The 14235-nt window shown below is 43.8% G+C and overlaps 1 protein-coding gene across 3 annotated transcripts in view; it reads left to right on the plus strand.

The window, feature by feature from the left end:
* The first annotated feature begins 1287 nt into the window (after nt 1-1287).
* The window catches only part of RNF32 (ring finger protein 32), a 42337-nt gene continuing 29389 nt past the window's right edge, over nt 1288-14235 (plus strand). For 2 of the 3 annotated variants that reach the window (XM_034640065.1, XM_034640051.1), the window contains exons 1-4: nt 1288-1352; nt 3414-3500; nt 4456-4720; nt 8655-8797. In XM_034640065.1, the coding sequence (XP_034495956.1) occupies nt 3486-3500; nt 4456-4720; nt 8655-8797 (423 nt within the window). In that variant the 5' untranslated portion in view covers nt 1288-1352; nt 3414-3485. Of the gene's footprint in view, nt 1353-1474; nt 1528-3413; nt 3501-4455; nt 4721-8654; nt 8798-14235 lie in introns of those variants that run through there. The other variant, XM_034640061.1, reaches the window with a different exon arrangement.

Genomic DNA, 14235 nt, shown 5'->3' on the forward strand with positions numbered 1-14235 from the left:
TCAGCTTAACTTTATTTCAATAAAAGTCCAAACATAAGTTTAAATAACACAACCGAGTCACTGTCATTAAAAAAAAAAAAAAAGACAAACTTCTACTGATTTCTGCTTCTGGCCATGATGGGAGTTTTAGGAACCAGATTTAAGCTCTTACCTCAAAAAACTAAAAAATCAGACAAAATGTATGAAACAATGATTCTGGGGCACGTGACTTTTCTCCTTAAGCAAAGGGAAACCAAGTGAGCAAGGAAGAGGCCACAAGCAGAACAGGGCCAACAGTGGATCTGCGGACACAGAATTAAAACCTGCAGGAGGCCCCACAGGGCGTCAGAGGCGAGGCCCTGGAGGAAGAGCCCGGGGTCTCCAGCCAGGTTCTGCTGGCTGCCAGGGAGTGGGGGACAGAGCACCAGTCCGAGCTCAAGCCCGGTCCCCGGGAAAGCGCCCGGGGTTTGCTCAGGTCGTGGGGACCCCGGGGCACTCGAGAGAGTCAACCCACGGCTCCCAGGTAACTCAAAGTCACTCCAATGAGCATGAAAAAGGCAGCACCCAATAATATAAAATTCGCGCCCGGCGTCCACTCCAAAATGGCCCGGCACCTAAAGAAGTAGAACACAGAGAATCCAGAGAAGCATCCAGGAATGACAGCGGGTGCGGGCAGTGCACCTGCAGGAGGAGACCCCCCGCAGGACCGGCGCTGGAAGGCACGGCGACACAGGTCACCCGAAAGCAGGGGGAGACGAACTAAGAATGAACTGAGCATCGGTGAGCTGACAGGTGCACACCTATAAAGAACGGACACAGATGTAAGTCGGCGCATGGAAGAGACATCTGAGCAAAGATGGCTGAGAGCCAGTCAAACGTGCCGAACCCCCCAGGCGTCCGCAGCTCAGGGAGTCCACCCAGGGCGCGGACGAGCACACCGCGCGCGTGCGCCACGTGGCCGCGCGCGAGGCGGGGGCCGGCGAGCGTGCTCCCTGCGGGGGAGACGAGCCGGCGACGGACAGTTCGGCTGAGTGCGCAGGGCAGAGCCGCCGAGCATGCGCAGTATGGGCGTGCGCGGGGCCGCGCCGCAGAGCACGCGCGCTGCGGCCCCAAACTTGGCGCCTTGCGCGGGGCGGGGCGGGGCCGTTGAGCATGCGCGCCGGGTTGCTGGGCAACGGCGAGCGNGCGCAGGGCAGAGCCGCCGAGCATGCGCAGTATGGGCGTGCGCGGGTCCGCGCCGCAGAGCACGCGCGCTGCGGCCCCGAACTTGGCGCCTTGCGCGGGGCGGGGCGGGGCCGTTGAGCATGCGCGCCGGGTTGCTGGGCAACGGCGAGCGGCGCGGAGGCCGGGGACGGGGTCGGTGCCGGGAGCAGGTGCGGCGGGAGCTAGCGGGGCGGGAGGGGCCGCGGGGACCTTGCCGGGCAGCCCAGGTCCTCGGTACCCAGCACCGCCGGCTTTATCTTGGCCGCTCTCGGAAGGGTCCCAAAGCGGGGACGGTGTCTGGACGCGGTGACGCCGCCCGTCACTGGGAGGGAGCCGAGCCCAAAGGTACGGCGGGGGGGGCCCCAGAAAGCGTCGGAACCCGGAGGCACTACCCGCTCGGGGCCGGCTCGTCCAGACGTACAGACAGGGAGCCCACGGGTCACCCGGGATAGCCGGCAGGTGTCCCGCTGTCCTGTGCGTGCTTCTCATTAGCACACGGCCCCTGCGACGGAGCGGCAGCTAAGGACTTGGGCTCCAGGATGGGCAGTGTTGTTACCAAGCCCTAACACTGTTAACTAGTTGTTAGTAATGCAGTTATCCAAGAAAGAATATTCCCATTCATGTTGGCTCTTCAAACTGGACAAGGATTAAGTTTCTAACCCACCACTCCTGCAGGCCAATTATGTAATCCTGAAGGAGTCACTCATCTCTGGAGTTGGACAAAATATCTGATGGGTCCCAACCCTGAACTGCGATGACACTACAGGACGTAGAAAGGGCAGAGTTTTCAAAAGCTCACAGTACAGATACTCGAGGTGAAACTGTGGAGTGTAGACAGCTGGCTGCGACTATTAAAGAGTTTCAGTGTGATGTAAATTCTGTTCTGCCAGGGGATAGGCATTTCGAAAGTAGAAGATTCTGGAAGGGATCCACAGCATTTTAAATACCTTGTACCATTTCTGCAGTCTACACAGTCCTGATGCAACACTAGACAGAAAGTTCCTTCGTGCATCTCAAGGCCAGAATTGAAAGCGAGCGGGGGAGGCCGCAGTGAACACCATGTAGTTTCTAAAGCAGCTTCACAGCCACTGAGCCCTGGAGACCTCACAGCTCTGTTTCCACAAACCCCACTTCTACCCTCTGCACTAATTTAAGGCAGGTGTTGATCTTAGATACATAGTTTGGAGTAATTCCTTGCTACTCTTAAAAGTAGGCCTCATTTCCTAGATTAGTTTACCGTTTTCCCCCCATTCTGTGTATTTTGGACTCTTGTCTTGAGGAGCTATACCTTTGCCTAAAAATTAAAACGACCGATTCAAATTCTTCCCCCGGTTTCAAAGGGAATTAGAGCAAAATAACCATTTACAGAGTATCTTCTGCATGAAAAGGCCCATTCAGATACTCTCCAAAGGTGGTCTCATTTAATCCTAAACATAACCCTGCAAGGAGTGTATTATTACACCTGTTTCAAGGTGAGGCAACTGGAAGTCAGACAGTCAGCATATCACCCAGCCCACAGCTACAGCAAGACTGGAAGCCAGGTTTGCCCCCCATATTCTGTCCATGTTCCAGACAGACTGCAGGCAGCCAGTTACTCCCCGTGCATCCCAGTATATTCATTGTTCCCTTTTCCCCCAAACAATAACCAGTGCCGAGATCCTGAGTGCCTTTGCTCCTGTGGTACCTGTAGTGTAGTGTGTTCACTTTCCTCTTATCTGTCCTGCAAACCTCAGTTTAAATGTTCTCTCTTTAGAGGTATTTCACTTACGGGGCTGCCCAGCTGGCTCAGTCGGCGAAGCGTCTGCCTTTGGCTCAGGTCATGATCTCAGGGTCCTGGGATAGAGCCCCGCGACGGGCTCCCTGCTCGGCGGGGGTCTGCTTCTCCCTCTGTGTGCTCTCTAATAAATAAAATCTTAAAAAAAAGAAAAGAGGTATTTCACTGTTCTCTGATCTTTTCAGTTTCAAATTTTGTTGTACTTACATATTATATAGATCAATGAAATGTTCTCATTCAAATTCATATGTTCCCTCCAGCTAGCTGGAGATTTGAGGACAGGGCCCCACCAGTCATGACTGGCTTGAATCCCACCAGAATCACAGTGCGTAGCTTAGTGCTGTGCTCTGGTAGGCATTTCCATAGCAATCAGACTCTCAAACATACCTTCCCTGTAGACTAAGAGATGTTTACATACACTCTAAACTTGGACTTTCTGTTGATTATGTTTTTACAGTGGAAGAATTAAAGGAATGTGATATGATGATATAACTTGATACAGCCAAGCAGCAAGTTTGCCTGACTCAGCATGTCAAAAAACAAGGTACAGAATCCTGTTCTTAAAAAAAAACACTGTTTTAAATCAAATCTTGCCATCTGCAATGACATGGACGGAACTAGAGGGTATTATGCTAAGCGAAATAAGTCAGTCAGAGAAAGACAGTTATCATATGATTTCACTCATATGTGGAATTGAAGAAACAAGACAGGATCAAAGAGGAAGGGAGGGAAAAATAAAACAATGAAATCAGAGAGGGAGATAACCCATAAGAGACTCTTAATCGTAGGAAATAAACAGGGCTGCTGGTGGGGAAGGGGGTGGGGGGATGGGGTAACCTGGTGATGGACATTAACGAGGGCACATGATGGAATAAGCACTGGGTTTTCTATAAGACTGAGAATCACTGACCTCTACCTCTGAAACTAGTAATACATAATGGGCTAATTAATTGAATTTAAATTCAAAAAAATTTTTTAAATAAAATAAAACACTGTTTTACTCCTGACTATATTTTAATTCAGCTGTTTGAAAGTATAAAAATAAAGTTGCAAACCTCACTCCAATGAGGAACTATCCACCATAGTACTGACTGCAAGCAGGTCATAGGTGCCCAGCAGTTTTATTCCTTAAGTTTTCGCCAAAAAAGCACATACTTAAATGCAAGATTCCCTCCCTTTCATATTACAGAAGCAAGATTTCGCCTCGAATCTAATTTAATTGTAATGAAACAGAATGTGTTCAGGCATGTACAGCTTTTATAGGTCATAATGAATTAATTCATATTATATTTAAGACCTTAGTAATTAAATGAAAAGATGTTACTATGTCACCAACATAAATGATGAGACTGGGCTTTCCCACACTTATGTAACGTGGGTCAAGCATTCTTCACTATTAAAGTTGGTCTAGTATGCCACCCAGATTGAGTTTTAAAGCCTAAGTTTTCGTCCAAATGATATATAATGTTCCACATATGAGGCTTTTTTCCTACTTTTAGGGCCGTTCATTGAAACAAGGTAACTTAGCAGTCACTGCAGTTGCTTTACAAGATCACATCTTACATGACCCTCAACTTCGAAATCTTTCAGTAGCAGATCATGCCAAGACAAAGGTACAAAAGAGAGAGAACAGATCCAAATCTCTGAAAAGAGATACAAAAGCAACAATAGATACTGGACTTAAAAAAACTATACAAGGCCCTAAAGTGGAAGATCCAGAAAAAGAATATGTTCTTGATCCAAAACCACCACCATTAACTTTAGGTAAGTTAATCTTGTCATTCATATTTTGGCTCATTAGAGCTAAGGAATCTAGTTGAGATTAATAGTATAATTTTTTCTGGAACAGAAATGGTTCTAATTTATAATCTTACAGAAAGAATGTATGTAGTAAAGTTTGAAAATGATGATGGGGACAATATGAGCAAGAAAATAAAGACAGTACTACGTAGGATAAATAAAAATAGAATACAATTAATATCCACTAATCCACATGGATGGAAATCAATCAATTAATAATGGAAAAGAAAAAGCTCTTTCTTACAGTAGAATGACAACTAATACATATATAGACAGGGGCCAGAAATAGAAAATCACCATCCAGCCAACAGCACGGTAAGATCAAGCATCAGTGGAAGCCAAGACGCAGGATGTGGACGCAGCGTCTCGGTGCACCCATGCGCCACGGCGGAAGCACAGCAGCCTCATATTGGTGACACTGTGCCAGCAGCACCCTGACCACGTGACCCACGTGCCATCACCAAAGGGATACACGCTGACATGCCCCCCACCCCATGCTCTGAGAAACATGCAGCATCCCTTCCAGGGTATTCTTGCCAAAATGCATATCTGAATTTAATCACGAGGAACATCACAGCCACCCAAACTGACGGACGCTCTACACACTTCCTGGCCAGTACTCTTCAAAAGTGTCAAGAAAAGCAAGTGAAGACAGAGAAACTGTCCCAGATACAAGAGACGAAGGGGACATGACAACTGAGTGCTATGTGTAATCTGAGTCCCAAAAAAGGACTTCAGTGAGACAAGAACGAAATCCAGTAAGGAATACAGATTAATTGGCAGTGTTAGATCAATGTTAATTTCCTCGTTTTGATCATTGAACTAGGGTTATGAAAATATTAACATTTGGAAAAACTGGGTAAAAGGCACATGAGGATTCTTTATACTGACTTTACAACCTTTTGCAAGTCTCAAATTATTTTAAACTGTAAATTCAGAAATAGAAAAGATTTTTAAATGATGCTGGGCATGGAAACTAGGTTTGTCTGGGGGCGTTGTGCCCTTGCGCAAGTGCAGTGGATGGAGGAGGCGCGGGGAGGCCTGCAGGCCGCAGCTGCACGGTGTAGAGAGCCTGCTGCTACGGCAAGGCCAGTGGAGACTCATTACTTCCCGCTGCACTGCAGACAGTGCCACTTGCACTCTGGGAAATGGCATAGCTCAAGAACGTGCAGAGGCTTGGAAGGATGTCATACAGTCATGTAGTGAGTATCCTGTGCATTTATAATTTATGGAGATGACCAACTAGATGACCATCATAGTCAGTTTAGCAGGAGAGGTTTAAATTAGACATCAGGNGGGGCGCCTGGGTGGCACAATGGTTAAGCATCTGCCTTTGGCTCAGGGCGTGATCCCAGCGTTCTGGGATCGAGCCCCACATCAGGCTCCTCCGCTGTGAGCCTGCTTCTTCCTCTCCTGCTCCCCCTGCTTCTATTCCCTCTCTCGCTGGCTGTCTGTCTCTATCTCTGTCAAATAAATAAATAAAATCTTTAAAAAAAAAATAAAAAAATAAAAATAAATAAAATTAGACATCAGGAAGGACTTCCCAATTTGGAAAACAAGTGAGGTTAAAAAGGAGCTCTTTATGAAAAAGAAATTTTTAACTATGATGCATGTTAGTTACCAATAAGTGTTGGACCATACGCTCTTCATCATTATCTATTTATCACATTGCACTCGGGTCTCTTCTTGCTGGTTTTCTGGAATTCTTCATGTACTCAGCATATTAATCCCTGTTGATGTAGCCGCTGAGAAGGTCTCTCAGTCTGGCACCGTCTTTTAATTTTATGTGTTATTTTATATTGAATAAAAACTTCATTCTGATTACTGTTAAATCCATCAGTTTTTCTCTTTATTATTTATGCTTTCGGTGATTAAGAAATCCTTACCCATTCTGAGATCACAAAGATATTCCCACATTTTCTTTATTTACCTTTACAGTTTTACCTTTCATATTCAGACCTCATCACAGTTTATTTTGCATACAGTACTGGCAAAATCAATTGATATAAAAATTGACATTAGATTCCTCCCTCAAACCATTAGCTATTTTTTCTTTGTGGACCAGCAGCACCACCTTTTGCCTATGCCAAGTTTTCCATGTTCATACAAGACAGGGAGAAAGAAAGAGTCAAATGTATGATTTAGGGGCTTCCGTTTCTACGTCAGGATTTTACTGTTTTAATTCTTCATAGTTTTGTAATATGTCTTAATAACTGGCAGGGAAAGACCCCAAATTTATTCCCCCAAATCTCAGAAGTATACTCTGTCCATACACTAAAATACAGGGGGTGATCTTCTAATTTTATCTTTGTGAAGACATGCCTTCTAAAACCTTCCATTACTCTGCATCCATATGGACCAGCTTCTCTGTGGGGCTGGTGTGAAGCTGTCAGCCTGGGATGTCTTCTCGGCATCACCTTGCGGGCTGACTCCCTTTGGTTCTCTTGCACTGGATCCTCTCTCCCTGATCGCACAGCTTCTCCTTCTTAGTTTACACCCTTACTGGGGAGAAGTGGCTCCTCCAGCATCTTCCTGGGAAAGTGCATAAGAGACCAGTGTACAAGCTTATAAACACAAAGATATCTTTATTCTCTCACAGTCCATTGACAGCGAATAAAGAATTTCAATATGGGAGTCTTTCTCAGAATTTTGAAAAATTTGCCTTCTCGTGTCTGGGTTGTTGGAGGCAAGTCTGATGTAATTCTGACTCCTGACCCTTTTTGAGACCTGTCGTCTCTCCCTCCCTCTTTCTCTCATACACACAAAGACACAAAACTTTGAGATCTGCTTTTTGTCCGTACAGCTGTGACGTTTCACAGTGGTGGGATCAGGTGTGAATCCTTCGTTCTGGGCCTTCCAGGGGCCTCTCAAACTAGAAACTCACATCCTCTTCTGGGAAATGTTTTAGGCTATTTTAAGATCTTTACTCTTGATTTTCTGTTTTCTCTATGGAATATCTGTTTTCTCTATGGAATGTCTGTCTTTCAGATGTCAGGCCTCCTAGATTGTTCCTTTAGTTTTCTTATCTTCTGTCTCCTGCTTTATCTCTTCTTCCTACTTTCTATGAGATGCTTTCACTTCCTCTTCCAGTCTTTGGACTTTCACATTTCTACTATAAGATCTTTGATTTTTAAGAGTTCTTTTTTGTACACTGAATGTCCCTGGTACAGCTTCCTGTTCTTGTTTTGTATATGTAACACTTCACTTTCTATCTGAAGAGAGCCCACAGGGTGGCACTTTACCCATTCCCTCATTTGGGGGTGGTGTGCGGGTGGACGTTGGTGCTCATGCCCCTGCCAGCACTGCGCCCCAGCTGTAGCAGCCCCCACTGGGACGTGAGCTCTGTGCTTGATCCAGAGGGGACACATGGTGGGCTCTCAAATATTGCTGAGGTAAGGAATTGATCCTGACAATAAGTATACATCATAAGAATTTTTAGCAAGGGAAGAACCTGATTGATACTCTTTCTGTGAAGGTCACTAGTGGCAAAAAAACAAAACAAAAACAAACAACACACAACTAACCTGGAAGAAGACAACACTGAAGGTTGAAAGATAAATTAGGTGAAAAGTAAGAACCTTTGGCCAATACATGTGAAAACCTAGTATTCTTCAACTTTTCTTCCTGAAATTGGATAGCAGTCCTGCCTACTGTAGAGAATATTGTGAACATGATATAGCTGTAGGGAATTCTTCATAAATAAAAGCATAAAACACAAGTGGAAGGTATTATTACCATTGACTTCGATGCACCATGGAAGAGCAGTATTCCAGATATGGTGGAAGAAAGTGGTGTGTGTTGCTTTCAAATTTGTTTACCAAATAATGTCATTAAACTGTATATGAGTACTATGTTCTAAATATATTGCAACTTCTATTTCATATTGTTTTAACTTCAGCACAGAAGCTAGGCCTGTTCGAACCTCCCCCACCGCCACTATCCCCAGATGAATGGGAAAAAGTGAAACAAAGATCCATCCTGCAAGGAGACTCTGTGCAGCCATGCCCAATATGCAAAGAAGAATTTGAACTTCGCCCCCAGGTGTGTAGCCTGAAGATCAGATAAGCAGGCTTGGGGACTAGACTGAGCTGGAGCCTGAGATCCCAGGCTTCATTTTTCTAGTTTCTTCCGCCTACGTGACCTCAAATACTTTTACATTTTCTTTTCCATTAATTAAAGTGTGTGTGTGTGTGTGTGTGTGTGTGTGTGTGTGTGTGTAAAAGAGAAAGAGCTAAACACCCTCATTAAATAGTTTTATTTACTGGATGATATTCTCAAGTACAAAGTTCATACAAAAGGAACGCTCCCATTCCACCAGCTGGAAATAGCTGAGGAGCGACTGGAGGCCCTGCTAGGAGGAGCCCCATGCAGGAAGAATGAAAGCAAATGGGAATTTTAATTGTTTTATAAACTGAAATCATAACAGAAAAGAAAAACTAGGCTTGACTATCAACAAAGAATTTGTGTAAGAATCTTTAAGTAAAATCTTTTAATAATCTTTATTCATGAAACTACCACAGTAAGGTTGATGATATTATAGATAATATGCAATCAGTGTGGGTCATACGGTTTTCTGTACGTACTATGTCTGCCCAAGTGTTTGTACTCTCCTAGCAGTTAGGGATGCTTCTACTGCTAGAATCTTGGGTCTTGTTGTAAGCTAGTGGCCACCCTACAGCAGTTCCCTATGCATGCAGCATCGTGCTTCTTACAGAGCAGACACTTGCACATTTGCTGGAAAAATAGAGCAAACGGAGTCAAAGCAGATCTAAAATTCATAGCCTGGGAACCTCGGGCTTTACTCACTACCTGGCACTTAACTCTCAAACTTAATTTGTTTTAATGAGCTTCATCGTTAACGAGTTAGTTCACAGTCATAAAACGTTTGTTCTTCACTAATTTGAATTCACAAGTTATTTTAAACATACTCATTGTATTCCAGTTCTCTATCAAGACCTAATCTTACATATATGAAAGCTGGGTATTTTGGAAAAATTTTAGCCCTTAAACCACAGAATTATCATCTAGGATAATTTAGTATTTTAGTGCAGCAAGAGTTAATAGAACCACAAGGAGTCTTTCTGGCCCCAGCAACCTCTTTTTTAATTATGCTATAAATATTTAGCCTGACTGTGTATGAAGAATGAAAGCTTACACTGAATATCTTCAGCAGGGCAGCGGGGGGATCAGGATGCATCATGCCCACCATTTCTTCCATTCTGTTTTTTATAAATTTCTCGCTAAATTATTATTTTTGTTTGGTTAACAGATAGATGCTTGTATTTTGCATTTTCAGTTAGTTATCGTGCTTGTGTTTAGGTTTTTCCTTCGTTATACACAGTACTTGGCATTTCCCCAGCATTTAATGATTTCAGAGGACTTCAGTAATTCTTGTGCATCACTGAGGGAGGCATTGTACCCATTTAACAGATGAGGAAATAAGTCAAGTGATCTACAGCAGGGTGGCTCAGGAAGTGTTCTCAAGGTCAGGTGGAGTCTAATCCCAACTTCTAGGACATTTTTAGTGTATTTACCACCTCTTAATCGTTTATTTTTATCTCAGAGAATGTTTGCCAATAACAAAAATTTACGGACATTTAAAAGTATAATATTTTAGGGGCGCCTGGGTGGCCCAGTCGTTAAGAGTCTGCCTTCGGCTCAGGGCGTGATCCCGGCTTTATGGGATCGAGCCCTACATCAGGCTCCTCCACTGGGAGCCTGCTTCTTCCTCTCCCACTCCCCCTGCTTGTGTTCCTCTCTCACTGGCTGTCTCTATCTCTGTTAAATAAATAAATAAAATCTTTTTTAAAAAATAAATAAATAAATAAAAGTTTAATATTTTAAATACATGGAAGTGTATTCAATACAGATCATCAAATGATCTGTATTTCAATACAGTGTTATTCAATACAGATCATCAAATATCTGTTAATAAAACACTCAAAGATTACTCTATATAGCATAAGGAGAGGAGTTAAGATGGAGGAAGAGTAGGGGGACCCTAAGATTGCCTTGTCCCTCAAACACAGCTAGATAACTATCAATTCATTCTTAACACCCAAGAAATCAATCTGAGGACTGAGAGAACAAAACTGCAAGTCTATAAGTAGACTTCCAACGTTTGGAAGGTCGGAGGTGCAGACAGCTGATTTGGGAGAGAGAAACAACTGTGGGTACTGCGGCAGGAAAGGAGCCCTGTTTACAGAGACTACTGGAAGGTATTATACACAGCAGAGTGCAAATCTCAAGTTTTAGAAGTCTGCCACCACCAGGGTCATGCCTGGCTTAAGCGTGCTCAGGTGGGTAGGCGGGATGGACTCAGGAGTGGATAGGGTGGTCTGAGGATCCCCTGAGCTACAAAAAGAATGGGTGGCATCAATATGCTTCACTGTTTCCAGGCAAAGGAGCTGGGACTCTAGTTGACGGCAATGAGCGTGGGTGCCCGCACTCTGCTCCACCTTGCCATGAACTCTGACTGCTGTGTAGTCCTACGACCACTTTCCTATCATGGTCCAGGCAAATGGCAAAAACACAGCAAGACCTTCCCCCAGAGGAACAGCGCCGGTCCATGCCACGGGTCCACAAAGTTTGTGGAGTTGTAAAACCCAGTCCCACCTGGGATAAAACAGCTCGGACACAGGTGGGGTGAAAGCAGGGATCTGACAGAAGCTAGGAACACAAGAGTGGTAACTGATTGCCCTTCTATGAGGGCTCATTGAAGAGTGGCAGGGAGCAACGAACTTTCAGCTCCAGGACTAGAGAGCAGGGTGCCGCCATATTCATCCTACCCATCAACGCTGAAAAGTCTTCAGGGAGCAAAACAGCGCCACCTAGTGGAGACTGGCGCTGCTTACACCAAGCCCCACCGCCCTGCACCCTGCAGGTGCACTTCCACTAGAGCATGTCCACCTGAGAATCAGCGCAACAAGTCCCTTCCCCAAAAGGCCAGCAAACACCTGGCAGGTACACCAATTCTGATCATAGAGTACTGCAAAGCTTAATTAAGCTCTAGAGGAAATAGGATTTAGCTTACTTTTTTTATTTTTCTCTTATTTTTTTTTATTTTTTAATTTTTATGTACATATTTTATATACCTATAGAGTTTTTTTAGATCTAACTTCTTTTAACAAGTAGACCAAAAGGACCTAGTTGTGTTTTTTCTTTTTTTCTGCACAAAATGATAAGACGGAGGAATAAACCCCAAAAGAAAGAACAGGAAGTAGAACTGATGGCCAGGATTTTTTTCTTTCAAATTCTTATTTAAATTCTAGTTAGTTAACATACCGTGAAATATTGGTTTCAGGAGTAGTATTCAATGATTCATCACTTAACATACAACACCCAGTGCTCAACAGGACATGAGCCCTCCTTAATGCCCATCACCCATGTGGCTCATCCCCCACCCACATCCCTCCATCAACCCTGTTTGTTCTCTATCTTTAAGAGTCTTTTATGGTTTGTTTCCCTCTCCCTCCCATATGTTCACCTGTATTGTTTCTTAAATTCCACATACGGGTGAAATCATATGGTATTTGTCTTTCTCTGACTGACTTTTTTCACTTTGCATAATATAGTCTAACTCCATCCACATCAGGGAGAATGGCAAGACTTCATTCTTTTTGATGGCTGAGTAATATTCCTTCATGTATATATACTACATCTTTATCCATTCATCAGTCGATGGACATTTTGGGCTCTCTCCATAGTTTGGCTATTGTTGATAATACAGCCAGGGATTTAATCAATACAATATAAGTAAGATGTCGAAACAGGAGTTGAAAACAATTATAAAGATACTATCTGGGCTTGAAAAAAAGCATAAAAGACTCTAGAGAATCCCTTAGTGCTGAGATAAAAGAACTAAAATCTAGTCAGGATGAAATGTAAAATGCTATAACTGAGATGCAAATCCAAATGGATGACATAAAATGAGGGTGGATGAAGCAGAGGAACAAATCAGTGAGACAGAAGATACAATTACGGAGAATAATAAAGCTGAAAAGAAGAAAAGAAAGGTAATGGATCACCACGGTAGACTTAAGGAACGTAGCAACTTATTAAAATGCAAAAACATTCATATCATAAGAGTCCCAGAAGATGAAGAGAGAGATAAAGGGGCCGAAGGTTTATTTGAGCAAATTCTACCTGAAAACTTCGCTAATCTGGGGAAGGACACAGACATCAAAATCCAAGAAGCACATAGAATTCCCATCAAATTCAACAAAAGCCAGCCATCGCCAAGGCATATCATAGTCAAAGTCACAAAATACACAAACAAGGAAACAATCCTGAAGGCAGCAGGGGGGAAAAAGTCCTTAACCTGTTAGGGAAGACAGATCAGGTTCACAGCACATCTGTCCACAGAAACTTGGCAGGCCAGAAAGAAGTGAAAGAAAATATTCAACATGCTGAATGGGAAAAATATGCAGCCAAGAATACTTTATCCAGCAGGGCTCTCATTCAGAATAGAAGGAGAGACAAAGAGATTCCTGAACAAAAACTAAAGGAGTTTGTGACCACTTGACCAGCCCTGCAAGAAATATTAAGGGGGACTCTTTGAGTGGGGGGAAAAAGACCAAAAGCAACAAAGACTAGAAAGGAACAGAGAACATCACCAGAAACACCAACTCTACAGGTAACACAATGGCACTAAATTCCTATTTTTCAATAATCACTCTGAATGTAAATGGACTAAATGTTCCAATCAAAAGATACAGGGTATCAGAACAGATGGGAAAAAAAAACAAGATCCATGTATATGCTGCCTATAAGAGACTCATTTTAAAACTAAAGACATCTGCAGATTGAAAGTGAGGGAGTAGAGAATCATCTATCATGCTAATGGATATCAAAAGGAAGCCAGAGTAGCCATACTTATATCAGACTTATTTATCTATCTATCTATCTGAGACAGAGTGTGTGTGCATGATCTGGGAGTGGGGAGGCAGAGGGAGAAGGAAAAGCAGACTCCCCGCTGAGCAGGGAGCCTGGCGTGGGGCTCAATCCCAGGACCCTGAGATCATGAACTGAGCCAAAGGCAGATGTTTACCTGACTAAGCCACCCAGGCACCCAAACTAAATTTTAAAACAAAGACCACAACAGATGAAGAACGGAGGTGCCTGGGTGGCTCAGTCGTTAAGCATCTGCCTTTGGCTCAGGGCGTGATCCCAGAGTCCTAGAATTGAGCCCCGCATCGGGCTCCCTGCTCCACTGGGAAGCCTACTTCTTCCTCTCCCACTCCCCCTGCTTGTGTTCCCTCTCTAACTGGCTATCTCTCTGTCAAATAAATGAATAAAATCTTTAAAAAAAAAAAAAGGAGATAAAGAAGGGCATTATCTCATAATTAAGGGGTCTACCCATCAAGATCTAACGATGGTAAATATTTATGGCCCCAACTTAGGAGCACCCAAATATATAAATCAATTAATAATAAACATAAAGGGGGCACCTCTCAGTTGGTTAGGCATCTGACTCTTGA

The sequence above is a fragment of the Ailuropoda melanoleuca genome, chromosome 1, assembly GCF_002007445.2.
Source record: "Ailuropoda melanoleuca isolate Jingjing chromosome 1, ASM200744v2, whole genome shotgun sequence".
Classification (NCBI taxonomy): Eukaryota; Metazoa; Chordata; class Mammalia; order Carnivora; family Ursidae; genus Ailuropoda; species Ailuropoda melanoleuca.